Raw genomic sequence first — 25220 nt, 5'->3', positions numbered from 1 at the left:
TGGGCTGCAGCCCCATGACTGATTGACGCGGAGCCGCCGCGGGCTGGGCTGGGCCGGGCCGCTCGGGCCTCGACGCGCGACCGTCTCCGCCAATGGGCGCGGCGCCTCGGCGCTCGGCTGGCGATGCCTGGCGTGCGAGCCGCCCCGCCCCACGTTCCTTCCGCCCGGTCCAGCGCCGCCCCGCAGCTCCCCGCGCAGCCGGAGTCCGGAGGAAGGAGGGCGAACCCCCACGTGGTGGCCTCGGAGTCGGTCCCGCCGCCGCTGCGGCCGTTCGTCCCCGCGCGGTCCCCATCCGGGGCTGGCCGCCGGGAGAGCTCCCCACCTGGTGACTGCCCTGCGCCCCGCCCGCCGCCCCTCACGGCGGGGTCTGCGTGAATTCCTCACCTGGGGGCGGCCTGCAGGTGAGCCCCCTCCCAGCCGGCCCTCCGCCCCGCCCGCGGTCCCTCCCAGGTGACCAGGTACCTCCAGGTGAGCTCCCTACCTGGGCACGGCCCTCCCACGCTGGCTTGCTCCTCCGGCGGCCTCTCGCCTCGCTCCTGGCTGCTCGCCTCCTTCTGTTCCGCAGGGTTTAGCGTGGCCGCGCGAGGACGGACGCGGCTTTGCGGTCCGCACCGGGCTTTCCACGCCCGCTCGCAGGGATCGCTGCGGGCACCGAGGGCCCAAGGTTGACAGATCCGGGAGGGTGTATGGGGCGTCTTTGTAGCCAGTTCTGCAGATACTTTTAAAGTACTTTGTCGCTGTCGCGATGGGTGTATAACATTGAATTTAGAAGTTAAATTAGTAGCTGTTGAATGGATATTGGACGTTTTGACAAAGAGGAAGACTGACAGCATTTGACTGTTCTGGCCTCTGTAATAGAGTGAAGGGTACCGTGCGGAACCTAACTGTCTTTCATCCGATGTTCGCTCATTCCCTGTAAAGATCCCTATTGAGAATTAGTTCTGAGGGTAGGTCTGTAGGATTTCAGAACCCTTAGATTTTAAAAATCCAGCGATCCAGTTCTCAGGATAGCAAATTGTTTTGGTTTGACAGTATTTAAATTGGAATCACGGGGCTGCGATCTTTTCTCGGTATTTTATCGGTCCTATTTTGTTGTTATTTACTATAATTTTATTTCAGTGTTAAGTATCATGAAAAACTTTCTCTCTTGAGGAACTGACTTGTTTACTTTTATGTAATGAAAATGACTTAACCTGATACGTTCTCCCCTTTTTACTATGGCTTTTAGGAAACTCAAAGCTACATTTACCTCAGTTTTATAGGATTATAGGTGGTTGGTATGTTTGTGTTCCTTCTTTATTCGTAATTGTATTCTATCAGCGTTAATCGTGTAACTATATTCTGTAGAGTCTTAGAAGCAGTGTGTGTTGGTAAGTTTATGAAGTTACTGTTGCAGCTGAAAAAACATTGTATCTGCTGGGACTGGGTTTATACTGTATTTCTTTTGTACTTGGAGAAATATTACTGTTTCCAAATACTGCTTATTTATCTTTTTTAAAGAAGTTGTTGGGGGTAGGAGTTTATTAATTAATTAATTTATTTTTGCTGTGTTGGGTCTTCGTTTCTGTGCAAGGGCTTTCTCTAGTTGTGGCAAGCGGGGGCCACTCTTCATCGTGGTGCGCGGGCCTCTCACTATCGCGGCCTCTCTTGTTGCGGAGCACAGGCTCCAGACGCGGAGGCTCAGTAGTTGTGGCTCACGGGCCTAGTTGCTCCGCGGCATGTGGGATCCTCCCAGACCAGGGCTCGAACCCATGTCCCCTGCATTAGCAGGCAGATTCTCAACCACTGCGCCACCAGGGAAACCCTGTTTATCTTTTTAAACTGTTCAGTGGGGGTGGGTCCTAGTATATACTCTATAGTATGTATTAGAATATTTTTGCAGAAACAACTCTTTCAATCTAAAACCATGTGTGAACGAATCTTTTCACAAGTAATTTGAACACTTTGGGTTTTGTTCCATTGAATTCCTGCGCACTGACCTCTGAGGATGTGATGTTTGATCACAGGAGGAATACTTGTACGTGTGTGTGTAATCCATCTTCTGTTTGAATTTCCTCCAAGAAACTCATGGACTCAAGCATCTTATGTATAAACTTCTGCCCAACAGTGTTTAATTCATTAGAAAAATATTTTTAAAGGAGTATAAGTTATGTAGACAATAAGGTACATAGTGTTCATTTTTTGCTGCCTATTAAGTTTGACCTTAATATTTTGGTCCTTTATATTAAAAAAATATAAATTTTTTCCATTGCTTTAAATTGTAGGTAAAGCGCAGCAATGGCTGCTGTTTATTCTGGCATTTCTCTAAAACTTAAAAGCAAGACAACTTCCTGGGAAGATAAACTAAAACTAGCTCACTTTGCTTGGATTTCCCATCAGTGTGTTCTTCCAAATAAAGAACAAGTAAGTTTAATGTGAAAGTTACATTTCTACAACCTAAACTAATGATCACTTATGTAAATTGCATATTGACATTTAGTTAAAATTTTAAAAGATTAGTGAAAAGGTTGGGGAAGGAAACATGGTTAGAAAGTTAAAAGTCCTATCAGTGAGAAAAAGTATGTAGTTAGGTATTACATTAACAAAGTTTTTCTGTTACAAAACCTCAGCATTTCCTTTATGTTTGGAGACATCTCTTATATTCCGAATTAAGTATGTGCATCAGTGAGCAAATTAGGATTTAGGTTACAGAAGTTAAGTTCTGAGTCTGTTGGCAGCTTCATTTGTTTGTAAATCCTAAGTGATGCTCCATAAGCAATTCTTGTTGGTGCTTTGTTAAACGTCTTTGGAACTTGATGAATCGAAGGCTGGAAGTAGAGAAGCTTTGGCATTTGTAATAAACTGAGGGGAAATAGATTAGAAACCGATAGATTAGAAACGGATTAGGAACCGAGAAAGACATAGATCTTTGTTAACATTTCTCAAGCTTATCTGACTAAGAAAAACAGTTAATACAATGGAGACACCAGGACGATGAGCTCATGCAGTTAGACACTCATTTGCTAGTATTAAGCAGCACAAAATGTGTCAGGTGGATTACAGCCATTGAAATGATGAGATCCAGTATATAGAGCACTAGCAGAGCGAGTAGTTTCTCAATCTGGCTGCACCTGAGAATCATTTTGGCTGCTTGACCTGGCAGCCGTGGCAGGCAATTTCATCAAGGTTTCCACTACCCTTCTCCAGAGAGAGTTTTTTCCTTTTAGCATTTGTCACTATTCATGCTGCTGTTGACAGTTCTGGTGTCCTGAGCTGAAGCCTCACCACCTTTCCTTGTGTTTATGAATAAGGAAACACGTCACAATAATGGAAACTGTTTATGTCCAGCCCTCCTTTTAATACAGCACTTGTGAATCATTTCATAGAAGACTCTCTGTCTTCTGAACAGGGTAGATAGGTTTAGGGATGAAGCTGCAGTTAACTCGAGAAGCCAGGACACAAACCCTGGTCTTCTGACTCTGCATTTTTGCTTTTGTGTGTCATTCCTTTTGTGGCCATTCTGAGCAATTGTTGTTGTGCTTTTAACTTCTAAATTTTAGAAGCAATTAGTTAGAAGAAACCGTTTCTCTTGAAACTTTTTATTGGCCCCAGATGAAGACACGCTTAGTTTTTGTGATTGGTTCTTTAATAATAAATATTTTAAGACACCAAAACGTAATATAATGTTACCAAAGATAAGTTTTAAAGGAGAGTTTTCCCCCCCTGGCAATTGTATTTGGTTATGCATGGGATGTCCCTATAAATGTCCAGTGTCTTTCTTTCTTGGTAAAGAAATTCGTTTATTTTTAAAGTATATTCCAAATTCAGGTATTACTTGATTGGGCACGACAGTCATTGGTTGCGTTTTATAAGAAAAAACTTGAACTGAAGGAAGACATTGTTGAAAGGCTTTGGATCTATATGGATAACATTCTACATAGCAGAAAATTGCAGAATCTCCTCAAGAATGGAAAGACAATTAACCTTCAGATTTCCCTCATCAAGGTAATTAACAGTTTCCTGTGTTATCCTATAAGTGTTGCATGTATCTCTATTGATTTCCTGTTAATGCTGGAGGCTTATTTGTCTTATGGTTAATTATATGAAAATACAGAAAATATCAAAGTAGGGGAGGAGAAAGAAATAGTATTTTTAGAGTTATAATAATGACTGATATTTATTGAATGCATATCATATGCTCTACACCATGGTAAGCACTTTATATTATGAAAAGCTTAGAACTTTTTCGTAAAGTGGTTAATTACCTTTTTAGTTGGAAAAGGTAGCCAGCAAATGATGCTACTTTATGACTTTTTTTTTTTTCACCGTTCTGCTGGACTGGGGGAAGGTCAAAGGCCAAAATCTGGATGAGAATTTCCTCAAAGGTTTTTGACTCAGTGATTTTGAAGTCTCAGGTCGGGATTTTGAACTTCACTGTCAATACTGAGTATTTTGAAATACTGTGAGAATAGCTGGTGACAATAAAAAGCGCGAATAATGAGCACTGAGCGTGGGCCAGGTAACCTGCCGAAAGTCACACAACAAGTACGTGGCAGAACTGGGATTTGAACCTCCATCTGTCTGATGGCAGAGCCTGCGCTCTATGCTGCAGCCTCACCCACAAGAGCGTGTGGGCAGGAGGAGAAAAGCAGTAGAGGCTGGGAACAGAAGAATTAAATGGTTGATGCCTGATGGTTCATAGGCTTTAGTGGTTCTTGAAATTATGCTCTAAATTATGTCACTTTTTAAAATGATAGACCAGTGGTCACCAAAGTGGGTTATTCTGAATGGTTCTTTGGGAGTGTGGGAAGAAAATCTTACATCTCTATATGTTTTTTAAAAAGTCACTTTAATTTCTATGTATGCTTTATAATTATATAAGATACTAGTACTATAGTGCATACATATAATTTATAACCTTATCAGGTATAAGTGTGGAAAAAGTTGTATAATCAGAAAAATTTGGAGATCACTGTAGTAAGTGTGCTGGCATTTAAGTATGTGATATCTTTGTTTCGGCTTTTCCAGAGCCAGCAGTTACTCGGATGGAAATAAACACACCTGTGTCCTTGGGCTACTGCTAACTTAACACCTAGGATAAATTTGATTCTCAGATGCCGTAAGGCTGGGAGCAAGTCACTTAGCCTATAAGTGAACTTTGGAACCTGTCTGGCCCTCATAATTTCTGGTGTTTGTGAATTTCAGAATTTTGGAAGCAATAGACTGTGGGTTTGCTGTATGTTAAGTAGTAACTGGCAGTGTTTATTTTCCTCTTTTAAGAATGCCTTTTGCTTTGGCTTTTTAAATACAAACAGTATGACTGATTATAAAAATGTGTTTTGGACCACAGGATCATAACCCAAGGCCACTGTCCATCTACCTGTAGCATCTAAGTTGAATTATAGGTTTAGGATCTAAGAAAAAGTGAAATCTTTGGAGTTTAAGCCTTATAAAACTCTGCTCTTTAAAAAAGGACAGCAAATTTACAAAGGCACTGAGCCCCTCCCAAGTTTATACTGGTAGGAGATGGATGTGTAGGAGTTAAGACAGGTCCTCTGCCTTCCTTTGGTGCGCTAAGGAAATGCCAAGTTCATTTAAATGTGCGAATCTGGGCATTTCTTTCTCATTCAGATGAGGGCAAGGAGTGAGTTCACTGATCGTGTTGTATTTTTTGTGTGTACGTGTGGGTTTAGGGTCAGTGATGAGTTTTCTTTCTTTCTTAATGCTCAGATCATCAATGAGAGGATGGCTGAGTTCGCTCTCTTGGGATCTCAGAGGAGCATCTGTGTTGTGCTGAGCTGCTGCCAGGGTATCCTCTCGACGCCCGCCCTTGCTGTCATGTACACGGCCAGGCAGGAGCTGACGGTTGACCTGCTGAGCCAGCTGTGCTGGTCGGCCTGTAGGCAGCCGGGAGCCGTGATGCCCCAGTTGTTCGAGGTTCTTCACCTGACCCTCGGCCTTTACCTCTCGATTCAGCGGCAGCAGGTCAACCCGAGACGCGCCTTTGGGGAGGTGACCACACACTTGCTCCAGCCCTGCCTGGTCCTGAGACACTTACTCTTGGCAGGCACATGGACCCAGGCTGGCCAGGGCCAGCTGCGGCCGGCGCTAAGCCGGGACATTAGGAGTCAGATTGAGGCCGTGCTTCGAGGTGGAGCTTTTCAGGCCGAGCTGCTCCCTTCCTACAAAGAGGAGCTCTTGGACCAGCAGCAAGGTGACACGAAGATGGGGGCCATGAAGAATCTCCTAGCACCCCTGGGCACCGTGATGGCCAGGCTGGTGGATGCCGGCTACTGTGAACCGTCCCTTCAGGCTGCTGTGGTGGCCAACTCCGTGGCCTTGCTGTACAAGCTCTTTGTAGATTCTTACCTCAAGGAGGGGAACCGGCTGCTCTGCTTCAAGGTGCTCCCTCGGCTGTTTGGTTGCTTAAGGATTTCCCACCTGCGAGAGGAGCAGCTGCAGGCCCTGTCTGCATCTGATTGGACCATGGAACTCCTGGCCTTGGAACAGCTGCTAAATTCAGTGGCCGGTAGTACCATCTACAACATTGCCACTGACCGAATTCGCCACGGGGAGACTCAGTTCCACTTCTACCGCCGTCTGGCCGAGATGCTGCTAAACCATCCGCAGGCCCCTGTGCCAGCCTGGTTCCGCTGCCTCAAGGTTTTGCTGTCTCTGAATCATTTGATTCTGGAGCCAGACCTGGATGACCTGTTGGCTTCAGCTTGGATCGATGCAGAAGTCACAGAGTTGCGGACCCAGAAAGCCCAGGAGGCGCTGATCCACACGCTCTTCCAGACATTCGCCAAGCTCCGGCAGGTGCCCCGGCTGTTCAAGGAGGTGCTGGAGGTGATCTGTCGCCCCGCGGCCGAGGCGCTCAGACTGCCCGTGCTGTCTGCGGGCCCCGCTGCTGTGCTCCGCGAGTGCCTCCCAGATCTGCCCCCGAACCAGGTCCTGGACGCCTGGGCCCTCATCCTGGAGAGGTTCCAGTCTCTGGTCCTGCCTGATTTGCAGGGTGACATGGACATGGCCCTGAAGTCCCTGTCACTGAGCTCACTGCTGCACTGCGTCATGGTCCACGCGCGGAGCCTGGATGGCGACTCGCCCCTGCCCGTGGTCAGGCGCACGTGGCGCACCATGGACGAGACGCTGCGGGGCCTCGTGAAGCCCCTGCTGGACCTCCTCTGCAAGCCCCAGCCCTCGGTGCCCGAGCCCTGGCGACAGAGGGTCAGTGACTCTGCGCTCCTGCTCGCCCACACCTGGGCCCAGGTGGACACCGTGCTGGGCTTGAGCTGCGACCTGTATCACTCTGAGCCCGGGGCCCTCGCGGGCACCGCCCCGGAGACCTCAAGCCTCCCCCCGCTGCTCCCGGGCGTGGAGGCCAGGCAGTGGAAGGAGATAGAGGAGTTTGCGGCTCAGTCCGACTCCCTCGGCAGGTACTGCTTGGAGCAGCTCCACCTGCAGAGGATGAAAAACACCTTGCTGCAAGTGAGCGTCCAGTCTGAAGAAGCGCTCCTCGCTCTGAGGCACGATGCCGCCTACATCCTGGGCTCCGGGAGAGTGAGCCTGACCCGGGGGACGACGGCCTCCTGGGACGGCCAGGTGGGGACAGTGAGTGCGCTCACCTACCCCGTCGCCCACTGGCACTTGGTCGTGTCCAATCTCACGATCTTAGCATCCTATCTTTGTCCAGACGACCTGCGGTACCTGGCCGGCGTCCTGCTGAGAACTTTGCCAATGAGCAAAGCCCAGGAAGGCCCGGCGGCGGAGGAGCCAGACATCACACTTGAAGAAATATCGAAGGCCGTCCTGCACAGCCCTGTCCTCCCTGAAATGCAGTCCCTCCACTCTGCGCTCTTACTGCGTGTGACCACGAGCTGCGCCGGCATCCTGTGTGCCGGCGCCCAGAGGGGCCCTGCGCTTCTCCGCCAGCAGCTGCCCTGGCTTTTTGAAGGGGATGATGTGGTCGTGGCTCACGGGGAAAGCAGATTTCCAGAGGTCGGATCTGAAGGTGTAGAGCCAAGGGGAGGAATCGCCCAAAACTTCCTCTCCTTGGCCAGGGGGGACTCCCCCGTCCAGCTGGAAGGAGAGCAGCTAGAGAGCATCCTTCAGCTTTTGGAGGTTCTTTCTGCTCTGCAGCTGGACAGCCTCCCGCCCCCCCACCACGTGCATTGTGTTCTCCTGCTGCTGTCCGTGGCCAGCACCATGCTGGGCAGTTCTTGCTCCCCCTCGCTGACCCTCAGGTTCTTGATGACGTGCTACCGGCTTCTCGGTTACCTGCAGAGAGGGAAGAGCGCCCAGTCGGTGCTCAGGGTCATGTACGTTAGCGACATCTTTGAGATCACGCTGACCTCCTTGTTCAAAGCCAGTAGGAGGTTTCTTGTGGATGTAGATGACCCCTCTTGGCTGGAATTCCTCCAGGTGGTGGGGACATTCTTAGAACAGCCGCTGCAGATGCTCCTCCAGAGGAACCTCAGCCCGGGGCTCAATTTTGGGAAAATCCTCACGTTCCTCTCAAGGTCCCAACCGCGCCCTGAAGCAACTCCAGGCAGAGGGTCGGAAGATCAGACACCTCTGGGCCAGCAGCTCCTTCTGGTGTCCTTAACCAAGCTGTGCCAAGTGCTGGGGCCTTTGGTCAAGGAGCAGAAGCAGCACGAGGCCCTGGAAGCACCGCGCGAGCTGTTGCAGGCGGCCGTGCTGCAGGCGGGGGCCGTGCTCCAGCTCTGCGGGGCCTGGGGCCGCCGCCTCCCGCCCCTCATCCTCTCGTCGGTCGCCTCGCTCTTGGAGGCCGAGGTGGCCCTGTGCTCCGGGCATGGCGGGACGGAAGTTCCCGGAGGGAAGGACCACATGCTGCTGCCCCATGCCGCCCTCTACCAGGCTGTCTACTCTCAGACCCTGTCGGAGTTCCCAGCTCTAGCAGGAGACACCCCATCTCTCCAGGCAGCTGTGCAGTTTTTGACTCTGTTCTTGTTAGCCCCAGAACTGCACCCCCAGAAGGAGTCTGTGTTTACCTCCGTGTTTCAATCTGTGAGAAAAGTCCTTGCAGGTGAGACGTTTTCTCTTGAGCTAGTTCTGTACTGTAGAGCTTTTGGTGAGAGGTCGCTAAGCGGCAGCCAGGTGAGTTGCTCCCCCTCCTTTTTGGAGCAGGTCTGCATTTCCGAAGGTACCACACGATGAGCTGGGAGAAACTCTCCCTCCCCGGAGTTCGTTTCTGGCGTCTGCCTTCTCTGCACCTGTAAGCAGTTACCTTCACAGTTGTTTTACCTGCTTTTTAGACAAACAGCAGCCTTCTAGGTATATTGTTTTGCACTTCAGTTTGTCACTTATTTTGGAGATTGTTCTAGTTTATAGTTTTGAACCACTCCTCTCTGTTTTAGCCTTTTTCTGTCCTGGCCCCAGAGGTCAACATAGATAGTTTCATCTTTATTCGTAGGCCCTTCAGTATCAGATCTTCAGCGCCATCAGTGGACTTCAGAAAGATAAAATCTGCCAACTTTTCAAAACTCCAAGTGACTTAACTTATAGGGAACCTCATAAAATTCCCTGAGGGCAGGACATCGTCCCGCAGGTGTCAGTGGTACGGGGCGTCGTGGGGCCGTGGGTGCTGATTGGACAGAGGCTCAGCCTGTGATGTCATTGCAGTGTTGTACTCGGATGTCACCCTTGCAGGCCAGCTCATCAGGACTGAAAACCTAGCCGGCGTCTTCATTCTCTCCAGCAGGACAGTCACTACCTGCTGTCCCTGAGGTCAGAGGTTAGCAGGCTAGGGTCCGTCCCTAACTTGAGCTCATCAAGGTGGCACTGTTCCCAGTTGGCGTGGGTCCATTTTCTTCTTGTCTGGTTGGTACTGCGGTGGAGGCTAGTTAGGGTAGTCCTCTGAGCTGGGGCTGGGGAGTCTGCCAGCCGCCCAGCCATCACAGCATACACAGGTGTTCACTGGGCTCCTGTAGGAAGCAAGGCCGCCTGGGCCAAGGCCAGGGCTGGGGTGCTGTAGCCCGAAGGACACTCTGCTGCCCCCCTTTCTGATCAGCCCTGGTTGTGGATTGACTGAAAGGCTTCGGTCTCACGTGTTCTGTCTCACCTTGTCAGCTGCCGTCTTAGGGAATGGCGTCACCTTCGTAACGGGGGCTGAAATTCAGTCCTCTGTTAACACTGGTTAGAGCATTCTAAACGAACGTCCTGAGATATGGCCCCCGGTGGTCCGAAGCTCTGACCCCCCTGCCCCTTCGTTAGACAGAATGCAGTGTCCGCCTTTATCCCTGCAGTGCAGGTGGCCCCTAAGTCCTAACTGTGTGTCCTTGGACTGGTGGTACCTTTGACTTTGGGGGCAGAGCCACGGTCGGGGGTGAGGCCAGCCACCCCACTGCTCCCCCAGACCGCAGGCCTGAGCACTGCCCCAGGGCCCAGGCCTCAGGCACCTGAGCTGCTAGACTGGGCCTAGAGAAGGGACCAGGGTGGTGGGAGGTCTGGAGCAAAGGCCAAGGGGGGAGTGGCCCAAGGCTTTGGGCTGGGAGAGGGAGGGTTAAGGTGACCATCTGGGTCCTCGGGGGTGATGCAGGTAGGTTTCAGCTCAGAAGAATGAGCATTTGTAAGAAATGCTCTCTGACAGGAGAATCAGCTGCCTCAGTTCAATTATAAGAACCCATCAGTTTTAAAAGCGCTTCGTATATATGTGGAACTGCGTCCTCCTCTGGAGATGAATGAGCTGTTGATTTGGACTTGTCTAATTTAGTAAACAGACATTCACACAAGTTACCTGAGTCACAGGGTGAGGAAAGGCTCTGAAATGACCAGAACGGTGGATTGTGCAGGCAGGCGAGGCTTCGGCCATGGGAGGTGGGTGGAGGGAGGGCGGGTAAGGTGGCAGTGCTGACGCTCAGCTTTCCAGGGCTGGGAGTCTGCGGTGCCCTTTCTTTGATTTGCCAACCGCAGGAGTTGGTGCTGTTCTACCCATTTCACGGATGAGGGAGTTGAGGCCCAGAGAGGTCCTGCATCCAGGATCTTACAGTTTGTGGAACACTTGGACCTAGATGTTCTCTCTCGAAACCTTGGTCCCGCCCGCCCCCCGTAAGCAAAGACTGGGGCGTAGGAGTGTTTTCTGCAGTGTGGGATAGTCTGCTGGCTGGAACGGGGCTGGAAAGTTACTCTGGAGTCAGATTGTAAAGGGACTTGAACTCCCTAACCGTGGGCTCTCTGATGAAACCTGGGGACACTGGGTTTACTTCAGAAGGCTGTCCTGCATTAAGTGGGAACAGCTGGGTGACTGCAGCGGGCAGTCCCCGCAAGCTTGGGGTTCTTTCCATCTCTTGAACATCCCCATCTGTGTAAAAGCACCAGCCCACCCCTGTGCCCCTATTGATTTTATAAAAGAATATAAGCAAAGTAGAAAAAGAGTATAAAGAAAGTGCTAGTCACCTGTCTCCCATGGTCCAGAGATAAGCCCTGATAGACATCGTCGTCCTCCTCCTCATTCTCTTGGGCTTTTCTCCGGGCTGGGTGCGGGGCACAGGTGCTGTGGGCGGGGCACAGGTGCTGTTGGCAGGGCACAGGTGCTGGGTGCAGGGCACGGGTGCCATGGGCAGGGTACAGGTACCGCAGGCAGGGCACAGGTGCCACGGGCAGGGCACAGTTGCCGCGGGCAGAGCACAGGTGCCACGGGCAGGGCACAGGTACTGCGGGCAGGGCACAGGTGCCATGGGCAGGGCACAGGTGCTGGGTGTGAGAGGGTGGTGTCATGCTGTGAATGTGCCCTGCAGTTTTGACCTGCACCATCACCGTTTCTGCGTCCCTGAGATGCTGACGTTTAGCAGCTGCACACCATTTCACCTGCCCCTTGTCTATCAGAGCAGTTTTGTTTTCCTTGCAGATCCTGCGATTCCGGTTCAGGCAGTTGAGGAGATAGAGCCTCATTTGGTAGCCTTGTTCACCCAAATGTTAGAGGTTGGGACGACAGAGGACTTCCGGATGGCGCTGCAGAGTATCCTCCAGGGACTGGACGTCAGTAACATGTGGAGAGCAGATCTGCAGGTGGGTTGCTCCTTTCTCTCTTGCGTGGCAGCACGTAAGTGATATGGGCTTCAATGGGAAAAGTTACTTGCCATGCGGTGTCAGCGCTGAAACTAAACAAACGTGCAAAATCAATCCGTACTCCTATACTGACACGTAAAAAGTTACATTCACATCCATTGTGTGAGACCTCTCACGTCGTACTTCTGATTTTACTTGGTTTGGTCACATAGCCTGGGTCCCATTTGAGGCTCTTTGAAGGTGACGAGCTGCCCTTTGGTCCTTAGCCCCCTAGTCTGTTTGGTAGTTGCTAACGAAGCCCCTCACTGTCACTCGGCCTGTGTGTCTGGGAGCCTCTGTGCAGAGCTGATGTGCTCGAGTTTGGTCCCCTGAATGGCCTTGAAAGCTGGACCGGCCAGAGGCTGTCCCTGCTTGCACAGGTGGAGGAAGGCTGGGAGCTCACTGTCTGGGCCCAGGGTGGCGGCCCAGGCCTTTTGGTTCTGAGCTTTCTCTGCCATACGCGTGGCTTCTTGATTGCTGGTAAATATCGGCACCCAGGAGCTGGGTTTTGCTTTGGGTGGGAGGAGAGCTGGAGAGGGCAGACTGGGGGCAGCAGGGAGGACTCACATCTCCTCCGTGTGAGCACGAGGCCCATCTCTGCTGCCACCCTCCTGCCTCTGGAAGTTTTCACTGTGCGTGTGCAGCACGATGGGCTCAGCTTCGAGAAGGCCTCTGGGCTTCCCTTCAGCAAGCCAGGGGAGACGAACCATAAACTTCTACGTAAGCCGTCAGATGGTCAGAGGAGAGTCGTGGAGGAGGTGAGGCTGAGCTGAGGTCAGAGGTGGAGAGGCTTTGGGTGGACAGGGAGGGGGTAGTGCGTGCACAGCGCAAGCGCAGGTGAGTGCCAGGAGATGGGGGGATGGGGGCGCCAGCCAGCAGACCCTGGTTGGGAGACACACGGAGCTCCTGCTGGGGGTGGGGGGTGTGGTCAGAGGGAGCAAAGGGCAGAAGCCAGGATTTCGTGGTGTGGGCTCTGCAGCGTTAGGGGCAAGAGGAAGGGGCCGGTGGATGAAGCGGATGCTGAGAGATGCCCAGCACGGGTCACTGAGTCCCTTCCCCTCCCTTCCCATGGTCGGAAACCGTCACCTGTCATCCCGGCACCCGGTCTAATTGTTGCACGTTGTCCGTGTTTCCTTTCACCCCTACACACGTGCGGTTCTCACGGGTGAGTTACAGCATCCTCCTCTTGCGATGCCACCTTGACGAGATGGGCCTCTGATTAGATCGCCGTGGCCTCTTGTGTTTCACCATCCTGGCACATTTACGTGTTCGGCTTAGTGAGACGCTACAGAGAAGGCCCCTCCTTTGCCGCAGTCTGCTCACCTTGCTCATTTCTTCCCGCAGGTGACGTGAAGGGCACCACCCTCGGGACTTGTCCCAAGCTGGGCCTCGTCCCTGCCCCAGCACGGGGCTCTAACGGGCTCTGCTTTGTCGCAGCACCAGTGACCAGCCTGCTTCCCGAGCTGGGCTTCCCGAGACAGCTGGTTCCTCTCGCTGTTGAGTGTTTTCCCTTGTCCCCTAGGCTGTTTTGTCGGCTCTGACGTTGGTCAAGTTGCTCTTGAACTGCCCATTTGGTGGCGAGAAGGCCAGTTTGTTCTGGCGTGCGTGCCCACAGATGGTCGTGGCTCTAATGGTGAGTACCTCTGGGTTGTGCGTCCCCCTGCCCCTGCCTTTCACGTGCAGACGGGGCAGCACTTCTGCTTCTGTCACGCTCTGGTTTGATTATGCAGAGTGTGTTTCCGGGGGCCGTGTCCTGAAGAAGGCTATCACCACATTGCTGTTCTGTCTGGGTGTCCAGGCAGCACCTCTGTCTGGCTGCACACGTAGTGTCATCAGTAGATGTGATATGAAGGCCCTTGGGTGTCAGAAAGCATTCGTGGTCCGTAATGGAAGAAACGTGGTGCCCACAGCAGGCTTCCATTTAAATTAGGTGCCAGGAGAAGGAGTCCCGGGCCTCTCTGTGTCCACACGAAATTCTGTGGGCAGTTCAGTGCATTCATTCACGTGTAGGAATATGTGTGTTTAAGTGACGATTCAGTGAGAAAAAAAATGGGTCTAGGATAGTAACGTTGCAGATAGACGATTGTTAATCCCATGCAGACGTTAAATTTTGGCACGTGTGCACATACACAGTGGTCACGTGACTTTTTGTTTCATTAGAACAAAAGCCTGGTTCCGGTGGGCACTGTCTGTGTTCCTGCCCTCAAAAGAGTCTGGTGTCAAAAAAAAAAGGGTGGGGGGGCTTCCCTGGTGGCGCAGTGGTTGAGAGTCCGCCTGCCGATGCAGGCGACACGGGTTCGTGCCCCAGTCCGGGAAGATCCCACATGCCACAGAGCGGCTGGGCCCGTGAGCCATGGCCGCTGAGTCTGCGCGTCTGGAGCCTGTGCTCCACAACGGGAGAGGCCACAGCAGTTAGAGGCCTGCATACCACAAAAAAAAAAAGTCTGGTGTCAGTATTCCCAGACTTGGGTTCGGAAGAGCAGTGCCTATTTGACCATCATTATCAGCCCTGATTATAGCTTGTGCTACGTGAGAGCATTGCCTTGGGTTAGCATATTCTCAGGGCAAAAGGGTCTAGAGAATAGACATTGCTTTCTTCTCTGATCTTTTGTTTTGTTGCTTTGTTGTTTCCCTGGGAATCTGCATTAGTGGACAAAGCCCATTTGTACTTAGGTGTGTAGGGGGAACATCAGGAGGAAGGGTGGGGAGGGGGGAATAGGGCCCAGAGCAGTGCCTGGTCAGTGTTGGCCGAGCGCATAGTAGGGCCACGTGGATATAAACACCAGGCTAGGCGTTTAGGTCGCTCTAAAGGGGATAGCACAGCGTCAGCACAGCCAGGGCACCCAGAAAAGATGATCACTGTGAGAGGCCCCAGACGGCCTCAGCTGGGGTGCTGTTTACAGCTGGCCGTGTGAGGAGGGCTGTCACAGGTGGGCTTGCCCAGGGTACCCAGGTAAGACTTCGGGCCACCCCTCAACTTCAGTCTCTTTTCTTTATTCTTTAGAACAATAATTGAATGTCTTGAACTAGAGCTGTTCTTTATGAAATGTAACAAATGGAGTAAAATTATAGACATTTTAGAACCAAGGATCTTTTTGGGAGAATATTGTTACGTGTGTGATGTGAAGTTTTTTTATTCTGAGAAAGTAGATGAATCAACTCTTCTATGAGAAATTACTTCTCTTCATGGTAGGCGCATCTGTCAGAGGGTGTGGACCAAGATGGCAACGTCCCTAGTAGGTGCCCTCCCAGGGGGTTGAACGCTGGTCTCCTTGTCTCTTTGAACTGCCCAGTGACCACTCAGGTCATTTTGGAGTCTGGACGTTCTTCCCTCTGTCATTTTGGGTTTGGGGCTGTTTCTCTGGAGAATCGCCTTCATCTTCTGTCCCTCGTTCCTCGCTCTGTAGCTGCAGACCCGAGAGGCTTGTCGGGAACAGCCCGTGGCGCCGGCACTGGTCGGGCCCGTCTTGGACGTCCTGGCTGCGCTGCTGAGGCAGGGGGAGGGGACCATCAGCAACCCACACCACGTTGGCCTGGCCTTCGGTGTCCTGCTGGCCGTGCCCTTGGATGCCCTGAGGCCCCCCGACTATGGGCGCATCTTCCCGCGGGTCCACAACGTGCTCTTCTCAATCCTGCAGTGTCACCCAAAGGTGAGGAGGGCAGGGCGCCTGCTGGGCAGGGAAACGCATCCTTCAGAAGAGCAGCAGTGTGGGAAAAACAATGATTTGCGAAGCAAACTTTTGGCTTCAAGTAATTTCTAGGGCCCAGGTGGTTTCTCAAGTACAGAAGTATGTGACCTTCACATCAGGTTGTGTTGGACCTGACACTTTGAACATACCTGTGTACTGGGTGTTTCTGGAAGCCCATTAGAAATTATTCTGTTTTTGCAGATCATATATTTAAATGTCACTCACTGGCTTAGATCTCTTCTCGGGTTTATAATTCAGTTGCATATAGGGAGTGAGCCATCCTGAGTTCCGGTTTTACAGTGTGCTGCTTTTTAAATAAAATAAGACTAGGAGCAAATGCCCCGTAGAAAAGATTCCAGTTTAGCCACCATTTATTGAACGTTTGCTGTGTGTCTCCTTTCACCCCTACAGCAAGTCTGTGTAGTCGGCGGCAATCCCATTTCATTGGTAGAGAAACTGACGCTCAGAGCTGCTGAATGATTTGACCAGTGTCACCCAGCTGAGTCTGAATTTTAGCTACAAGACTGGATTTCCTTGGCGGGTGTTCATTTGTGCCTCTGCTAGACGTGTGAAGCGTGGGAACTTATAAATAGGACAGATACACATACACATAGGCACGTTCAAATATTTTTAAGTGTTTTAACGTTCTAAGGTTGGAGACCTGCCAGCAGTGCAGTTTTTAAAAAAATTATTCTCTGGTAAACTAAGCATTCCATCCAATGTCCTCCCCACTTAAGAATCGCCTTCGGCCCTGCCTATCTTGTGAGGTTCTTTGTTGTTAGATCTCTGCTGATTCTTAGATTTTTGTGTGACCGTAGAATGTAAATGCAATATCAATCAATTATAAACTGACACCGCAGATCTTGCAAAAGATTCAGGATTTCATGCAGTTGATGAAAGTGATGGAAAACTGTGTGCATCTCCTGCAAAACCAGTGAGGAATGACCATTGAGCAGAATTAGACCATTTAATGAAAGGAGAGAATTGACAAGGATAATGACATGGTATTGCAGTAAAGAAGGATGTGACTTACGACGGCAGCTCACACTCACTGCCCGCGGGGCAGACTCAGGGGAGCGGGGCCCACGCGTTGGGCCGTGTGGGCGGTGGATGGGGGTTGATACAGGCCCCCGGCTGGAATCGGCTGGGGTAAATGTGAAGGGAGCAGCACAGAGTGAAGCCAGCCAGGGTCCCCGGCAGGGCGATCCGCAGCTGGTGCCATTCTGAGCTCTTGACATGTTTTAACTTATTTAACCCTCACGACAACCTGTTATTATCCTCACTTTGCAAATGAGGAAATAGGCACAGAAAGGTTCAGTGTTCTGTCCGGGATTGCATATTAAGCCAGGGTGTGAACTCAGATGGGCTGGCCCTGGATTTGTGTGCATTTAATCACTGTGATAGCAGAGGAGGAAGATGGGGCCTCTGGAATTGTGATGACGCCCTGGAATACTTTGGCAAAAATGACCTCTTTCTGAACATGTTGCTGAAGCTGATAACTTGACATAAAGAATGTGGTGTTATGCTCTCCAGGCTTTGCTTGGATAAACTGTACCAAAGAAAAGAGTCCCAACACTTGATTCACTCCTCGTTCACCCTGAGCCTTAGAGCAGTGCCGCCCAGTAGAACTTCTCCTGGGCCAGGCATGTTCCGTATCTGCACCACCCAGCACAGGAACCATTGGCCACACGTGTCTTGACTACGTAAAATGTGGAATTGTATGACTAGGAACTGAATTTTAACTTTAATTAATTAACATTTCAGTGGCCACATGTGGCTCATGGCTGCCTTATTGGACAGGGCATTGCTTTGATCATGATCTGAGAATGGTTGAGTATAAAGGAAGCCTGTTTGGGCTTCCCTGATGGCACAGTGGTTGAGAGTCCGCCTACCGATGCAGGGGACGCGGGTTCGTGCCCCGGTCTGGGAGGATCCCCCATGCCGCGGAGCGGCTGGGCCTGTGAGCCATGATCGCTGAGCCTGTGCGTCCGGAGCCTGTGCTCCGCAATGGGAGAGGCCACGACAGTGAGAGGCCCGCGTACCGCAAAAAAAAAAAAAAAAGAAGCCTGTTTTATAACTTTCATATCATTTTTCAAGATAAAGTCTCAGCCAGACCTTTTCATTGCTAAAAAATGAGAAGTTTTGTTTCTCATTTTAAATGGATTTGCTTTATGTAATCTTTTTCTCTAGTGGCAATTATACTTGAATACACTGGCTACTGTACGTTTTGTTATTTATTTCTACCCATTTCCAGAATGCACCATTAACAGAGTAAAAGACAGATTCAGCAAATTCTAAACTAGGATTGCTTCATTAGATTCCTAAAGTTACGCAGCATGGAAGCCCCACCCCGAACCATGAAAACGGATGTAAAAGAGTTAAGTGAGTAGGGTGAGCATTTCCCTAGAAAATCCTGGCAAAGAGGAGTTGCCACACTGTTTTGAGTGTCCTGATAGATACGGTTAAGAAGGAAATAAACGTGAACTCCTTTAAAGTAGATCTTGACATAAACAGTTGCCTACATGTTTTCATATTCTTTTTTCTGTCATTGCAGGTAATGCTGAAAGCCATCCCTTCTTTCTTGAACTGTTTTCATAGATTGGTGTGTTCAGTTATACGCGAAGGGCGGCAGAAAGACAAAGGTAATTCAGAGTAACAGTATCAGATACAGATTTCAAATGTGTTTATTTTACAGGTGTCTCTGGCCACATATGTTACGGAAGATAAAACCACACAGTTGAGTGTTCATCAAATGAACACGTAAAACAATTTTAAAAATTTCAGACTGTGACATTTTTTAACTATATCCACAGCAGTGAATGCATTTGACATCCCCTAATTGAAATAGTTCTTTTCTGGAGAAAAAAAAGTATCTAGATTCAGGAAATATTTACTCTCATTTACTGGGGATATAAAAGCGTCTACAATTCCATTCTTGCCCTTACAGAGCTCATAGTTTAATGGGGAGATTAAGGAGGAACAGGCAGTGGTAGAGCCAGCTTATTGCTCATCGTATATGGGGGCAGAGTTCCTGCAGCTCACTGTTCCTGCTGCATCTCAGCAAGGTTGTGTTTGTTTACCAATGAAACAAGCTGCCATATGACAATCACATAAATTATGTGTACAGCTTGTTTTCCAGCCTGGAGGTTTGTTGATTCTTGCTAAATTTCTAATTCGGGGTAGAGTCTCATTATTTAGAAATTTGCATATTATACCGTGCATTCCAAAAGTCAAGTTCATTGACGCCTAACATATGTGTAACAAACTGCATCTGTTTAAAGTATATACTTTAATGAGTTTTGATGGGTAAATTCATGCGGGGAAGCACCAACAGTGAAAACACAGAGCATTTGCATCATCCCCGAAAGAGCCCTCTTGGGGTCCAGCCCCAGCCCCAGGGAGCCACTGATGTGTTTTTTGTCACCGTAGGCTTGTTTGCATTTTCTGGAATCTTATAAAAACGGTGTATTACTATGCTGAGTGAAAACCAGGGAGGTTGCTTTGCTGAGTTGGGGTCCCTCCCCAACTGCTGTGACGGCCTGGCTGGAGGGGGCCGGGGCGCATGTAACCTGGGTTCCAGGGATACTTCAGGCTGTTAGAATCCCTGGGAGAGGCGTGTGTTAAGGCCTGGATGATCCTGGCACTTTAGGGTGGGAGGAACTAGGAGTCAGAAATAAACCTGGGAAGCAGCAAGAGGTCTAGTAATGATAGTTGAGTCTCATACCTGTCTATAAAGGAGAAATCCTAGATGGTTTCTGAAACTTAATGAGGCAAAGACATAATTAGGCCATCTTATCTTTAGAATCATATTTTCCTTTCTAAATACAATAGCAATCCTAGATTTCACCCTAAAATCTTGGTTATTCTAGTCCGACCCTTAAAAAAACCATGGACTGTTGAGGATTGTAAGTGCCCTTCCTTCTGTAATATAGATCAATATTTGGACACATCCTGTCTCCCTAATTCTGTCTTCAAATTGAGCCAATCAAAGAGTCTGTGGGAAAAAAATAACGGAAGGTTTGAATAATTGGGGCTATGTTGAAAGTGTAAAATTGGAAGAGTTAAAACGCATGGCTTTTGAGCTAATCGGTTTGGAAACTCTTTGCTTCTGTAGGAAGCGCAGAGGACCTGCCAGTGGTGCTGGAGTGTGCCCGCCTCGTGGAAAGGATGTACAGCCACATGGCACTGCGGGCCGAGGAGTTCAGGGTGTTTTCCCCCTTTATGGTGGCCCAGTATGTGATGGAGGCGCAGAAGGTAAGCCCACAGTCCTCGGTCGCAGGGCCCCCCAGCTGTGCAGCCAGCGACCCATGGGGCCTGGCGGTCCTGTGCGGTGGCGGCTGTCCCGTGTGTGCTGCAGCCCCTGCAGGGTCCCCGTGCAGGCTGCACGAAGGCGCAGGGCGCTGGCGGTTCCTGGGTCGCAGGGGCTCTCAGCCACCGGTAGGTCTCTTCTTGCACTGGCACAAACCCTGGGCCTGTTTTGCTCAGTCTCTGGGGTCATGAGGGAGGTGAAATGTTACCCCGGTCCAAGAGCAGGAGGCAGAAAGAGGGATCCCGGGGTCCCTCAGTGCCGGGGTTCGTGGGGCTGCTCTCCGACGCTCAGGCGGATGGCCTGGGGGAGATCACGGTAGACTTGTTCAACTGGATTAAACGCTCTGGTCCCAATTAATCTGACTTTTGGCCTTAGTATTCTGGATAATTCATTCATTCTTCAACAGTGATCTCACTTCAGAGTGTCAGTGTACTATTTTCACAATTCCACAAGACCCCGCGTGACCTGTGTAGTAAGTTCGTTACAAGACTTCATGTCTTACTTGTTTAAATGGAATGTCACACTCTTAAAGTAGTGTGTTCAGGTGTATTATCTGCCTCCTGTGCAGGTATAGATATACAGTTACATCATTTATCTTGCTCTCAATAGAATACCCCCCTTTGTAAATCTCATAAGAATAGTGGTGAGCCACTGGTTAAATGTGTTCCATTAGAGGTGCTGGCGTTTCTCAAGGGAGGGTCGTCTGAATGGGCTTCCTTAGAAAGCCTGGTGTGGCCTCAGCTTCCATCCTGACCCCGCTTCAGGTTGTTTCCACAGCCCCAGCCCCAATCCCTTAGCCAGTGGAGATGCCCGTCACGTGGGCAGACGGTTGGCCGGGTCGGGGGGCGGGTGTGTAGGAGCTGGGGCCGCATACAAGGGCCCCTGCAGGTCGTCCTTTGAATGAGATATGGGCTTGGGGGTTGGTTTCCTTGTAATTATTTAACATTTTAATAAAATCTTCTTGTTTCCCAAGCAGTCAGGTCAGTAATGTGTGAGCTTTTGCTGGACTATGAGCTGGCATGATTTTTTTTTAATAAATTTAATTTATTTATGGCTGGTTGGGTCTTTGCTGTGCACAGGCTTTCTCCAGTTGTGGTGAACGGGGACTACTCTTCGCTGCAGTGCGTGGGCTTCTCATTGTGGTGGCTTCTCTTGCTGTGGAGCACACCTCTAGGTACACGGGCTTCAGTAGTTGTGGCATACAGGCTCAGTAGTTGTGGCGCACGGGCTTAGTTGCTCCACGGCATGTGGGATCTTCCCGGACCAGGGCTCGAACCCATGTCCCCTGCATTGGCAGGCGGATTCTTAACCACTGTGCCACCAGGGAAGTCCGAGCTGGCATGATTTTTTGTTTCACTGAAGAACAAAATGAGACACAGCAATGTCACTTACCCAAGGGCCAAGAGCGGAGGCTGTGATTTGAACCCTGAAGTCACTGACTATTCTTCTGAGATTTACTTTATGAAAAGTCTCTGGTTTGCCAGCCTCATTATTCGTGTCTAATTTATGCTTATCTGTTATTTTTTAATTTTAATCTTGAAGGCCAAAGGCATTGGGAATTATCTGAGGCTGTTCCATCCCAGAATCCACTGGCAGGACAGTCTACGTTTTAACTCTTACTTGTTTTTAAAATCGGGAATGAAGAAGGTATTCCATATGTATTAGAGGCTTCTACTGAGAGAACCATAAATCTTTCTAGACCAGGAAGACATGTTGAAGTTTAATTACAGGCTAGATGGCAAGTGTTTCAGCAGCGGGCAGCGTAAGTAAAGGTCTTTCGGTGGTTGGAGCCGATGACAGTGAGACGGCCTCGGGCAGGAGGGGCAGCCGCTCCTCCAGACCTTGTTCCTTCTGTGCAGAGATGTGTCACCCTGGAGACGTGTCAGGGAAGTTACGGTCACTTTTATCTTCTCTTTTACCCGTAGATCAGATTTACAACTATCCCTCTATATCAATAGCTTAGAGTAAATAGTTTGAACTACTCCCCTAGTCTAAGGTCCTTTTAGGTTAACTTAGAGATGTTTCCATTCGTTGGCCAGTGACCGTAACGTTGTAGAAATTGACTTTTTCCCCGTTTTCCAAATAAGCTGTCTATAACATAAAGATGCGGAGGGATTGTGTTGTCCTGATACCACCCACCCGCCTTGCTGTCCCATTCCCCGCTCCCCATGCTCCGGGCTGTACTTCACAAGGAGACACACCAGCTAAAGGGCTGTGACATCTGGACTCAGGTGCCCAGTTCAGACCTCAGTCCTGCCACTGGGGAAATTACTGTGTCTCTTTTTGCCTTTGGAAACGGAACTATATGTTTAGTGAGTGGTGATTCAGTGAATGAATGAGCAAGCCCTCACCCAGCCAGTGAGGTTAAGGACTTCTTCTGTTTTCAGTTTGTCCGTTTTTTCTTTCCCTTTCTAATACCTTAGTATGGAATCACAGACAGCCCATTCCTCCTGTGGCCCTTGAATATTCTTATCATCTATAAAACAGTAAAATTTAATTAAGATGATCATCTGTCAAATGCTTTTTGAGCTATTGTGTGAAAATAACCATATCTGTGAACAACAACATCATCTTAGGGGCAGAAACAAATTGCCTCTTTAGGACTCTTGTCTCCTGGAGGTTGCCTTGGTGAGTCATGCTTCTCCTAGTTAATAAAATGTATCCTCTCTAGAAGCTGCATGTCTGCAGAGAGGCATGAACTCCTAGGTCATCAGGATGCTAGTGAAGAACTGGCCACACCCCAGGCCTGTCGGCCAGAACCTTGCTGCTGCTTTCTGGCTGCAGCTGCTGCAGTGGGCAAACTCTGCCCTGCCCGGGTCCGGCTGTAGCCTGGACATCTCTGGCAGGGTAAGTAGTGCCTGCCATCCTGGCCTCTTTGTCCACATACCAGCCTGAATCTCTGATCTGGAAAGTTTGTGCCAGTAGCCGATGTAGCCACGCCAGAGCTGGGCTGCCACTCCTCCTGCTGTGGCCCAGATTTTGGTTAACCCAGATTTTTAGGAAGGCTTGCATCTTTGGACACAGGGACCGATTAAACCATTCTGGGGCAGTTAGGGACTTAGGGCCCATTGTGTTATTGTTGAAAGAAGTAAAAATATCTATGAAGTGGTAATTATAAGTCACGTCTGACCCTGAGCCATGTGACGGGATCTATCAGGGATCCGATTGGAGAGTGTCAGAGCCACTGCCTACCTGCCCTGCTCTGAGGGGAGGTGGCAACATTGCTACCCTCATCCCATAGTTAGTAGAGCTTCCAACGTGATTGGCCACGAGGAAAAATATGACACAGTGTTCAGGTGGCTCTTACTGTAAGATTTTTTTTCCCCATGAATTTATTTATTTATTTATTTATTTAGGCTGTGTTGGGTCTTTGTTGCTGCGCAGGGGCTTTCTCTAGTTGCGGTGAGCGGGGGCTACCCTTCATTGCGGTGTGCGGGCTTCTTATTGTGGTGGCTTCTCTTGTTACGGAGTACAGGCTCTAGGCATGCGGGCTTCAGTAGTTGTGGCATGTGGGCTCAGTAGTTGTGGCACTTGGGCTCAGTACTTGTGGCTCGTGGGCTCTAGAGTACAGGCTCAGTAGTTGTGGCGCACGGGCTTAGTTGCCCCGCAGCATGTGGAACCTTCCTGGACCAGGGCTCGAACTTGTGTCCCCTGCATTGGCAGGCGGGTTCTAAACCACTGTGCCACCAGGGAAGTGCTACCATAAGATTTTTTAAATCTAAAGATTCAAGTTTTTAAATGCCTCTGGTAAGTGCGGAGGCATCATTCACTGAATAGCAAAGCTACCCCTGTGATTTCATAATGTTTTACTCCATCTCAGGTTTTTGTTTGCTTGAGTTGGCCTCTGTTTCCCCCAAATATAAACTTAGAAGTTTATGAATAGTCAGTTGTTTAACTTACATGCAAAATGGCATTTTAAAAGGAATGTCTTTTCTCAAGTTGGTGGCAGAAGCTGGAATCCCTCGTCAGAGCCTCAAGGGTCTGGCACCTGCCTGTTTGTGCTCACAGAGAAGTGTGTCCCCCTCTCTCAGGTCACCTTGTATCCGGCGGTGAAAGACCTCCTGCAGGAGGGCATCTACCTCATCCTGGACCTGTGCATCGAGTCCGACATCCAGTTCCTGCGGGCCTCGCTGCAGCCGGGGGTGCGAGACGTCTTTAAGGAGCTGCACAGTGATTATGTGAAGTACCACAAGGCAAAGCACGAGGGAGAGAGAAGATACACCGTCTAAGCTGCGCACGGACGTGCAGCCGTGGCCCCAGGTCCAAGAGAGCTGGAGGATGCAGGACTTCAGATGCTTGAATTCGTGGCATTGAAACACGTGGAAAATCCTTTGGAGTTTGTATAATATGTATTGCATTTTACAGTTATTTTTTCACACTATTTCTTAACATTTTTTTAATGCAGTAAGTATTGCAATAGAATCCTGAAAATAGATCCCGAATTCAATAAAATTTGCCAGATCTCCCTTGTAGCCATTCCAAATGTGGTTCTTGTCTCGGTCCAGTGGTTTGGGGTCCCCTCTCCCCACTAGGAACTATGTAGAACTTGTTTCTTTCACTTCAGGTACATGGGTGTGTAATGAAGCCCAATTGAAATATCTTTGCCTTTTACGTTCTTCAAGAAACATGGGACGTATTCTGAAACACTGCTTTTCTGCCCTCCCTCTGAGCGCATCTTCCGATGGAGCTGGGCAAGTCAGAACATGGGGACTCGGTGTCGGCTGGATGGCCGCTCCGGGCGGGGATGGTGGCCCCTGCTGTGCGGGTGGACGCTCGGCGGGAAGGTGCTGGGCCTGGGGCTCCGTGTCCTGCCTGCTCTTCCTTCCTGCTTCCACTCTCGGGAGTTCATTTTGGAATTTTATTTTCCTCTTTTTTTAAATTTAATTTAATATTAAGAAATACTCTTGTTTTTTTTTGTATTGCCTAAGTAATATATTTCATTGTAGCAACCTCAGAAAATAAAAGGGAAAAAATTTAAAAATACCCCCAGTCTCAGCTGTCCAAACAGCCACCGTCATCTGGGAGGGCCTTGTTTCTGTCCCTTTGCATATATATATGTAGATGAGTATTTAAATAAATGTATATAGAGTTGCCAAATTGGATCATAAGTGCATTTTTTTGTTTGTTTTAGTTACCCAACTTTTTTTCCTCTGTAATATTTCAATAACATCTTGGGG

General features: G+C 49.7%; 1 protein-coding gene across 1 annotated transcript; it reads left to right on the top strand.

Annotated features, from left to right (window-relative positions):
- Positions 1–2277: 2277 nt before the first annotated feature.
- On the top strand, positions 2278–24513 carry URB2 (URB2 ribosome biogenesis homolog; the record flags this gene model as incomplete). The annotated part of the gene is made up of 9 exons (XM_079714130.1): positions 2278–2403; positions 3808–3984; positions 5710–9025; positions 11846–12006; positions 13568–13678; positions 15453–15695; positions 18289–18376; positions 19849–19988; positions 24075–24513. The coding sequence occupies 9 exons, from the start codon at positions 2278–2280 to the stop codon at positions 24270–24272; spliced, it is 4560 nt and encodes a 1519-aa protein (XP_079570256.1). The 3' UTR covers positions 24273–24513.
- Positions 24514–25220: the final 707 nt, after the last annotated feature.

This window comes from Hyperoodon ampullatus (genome assembly GCF_949752795.1).
Source record: "Hyperoodon ampullatus genome assembly, chromosome: 1".
Lineage (NCBI taxonomy): Eukaryota > Metazoa > Chordata > Mammalia > Artiodactyla > Ziphiidae > Hyperoodon > Hyperoodon ampullatus.
The sequence above is the reverse complement of the archived record's forward strand: the minus strand, read 5'-3'. Positions and strand labels throughout refer to the sequence as shown.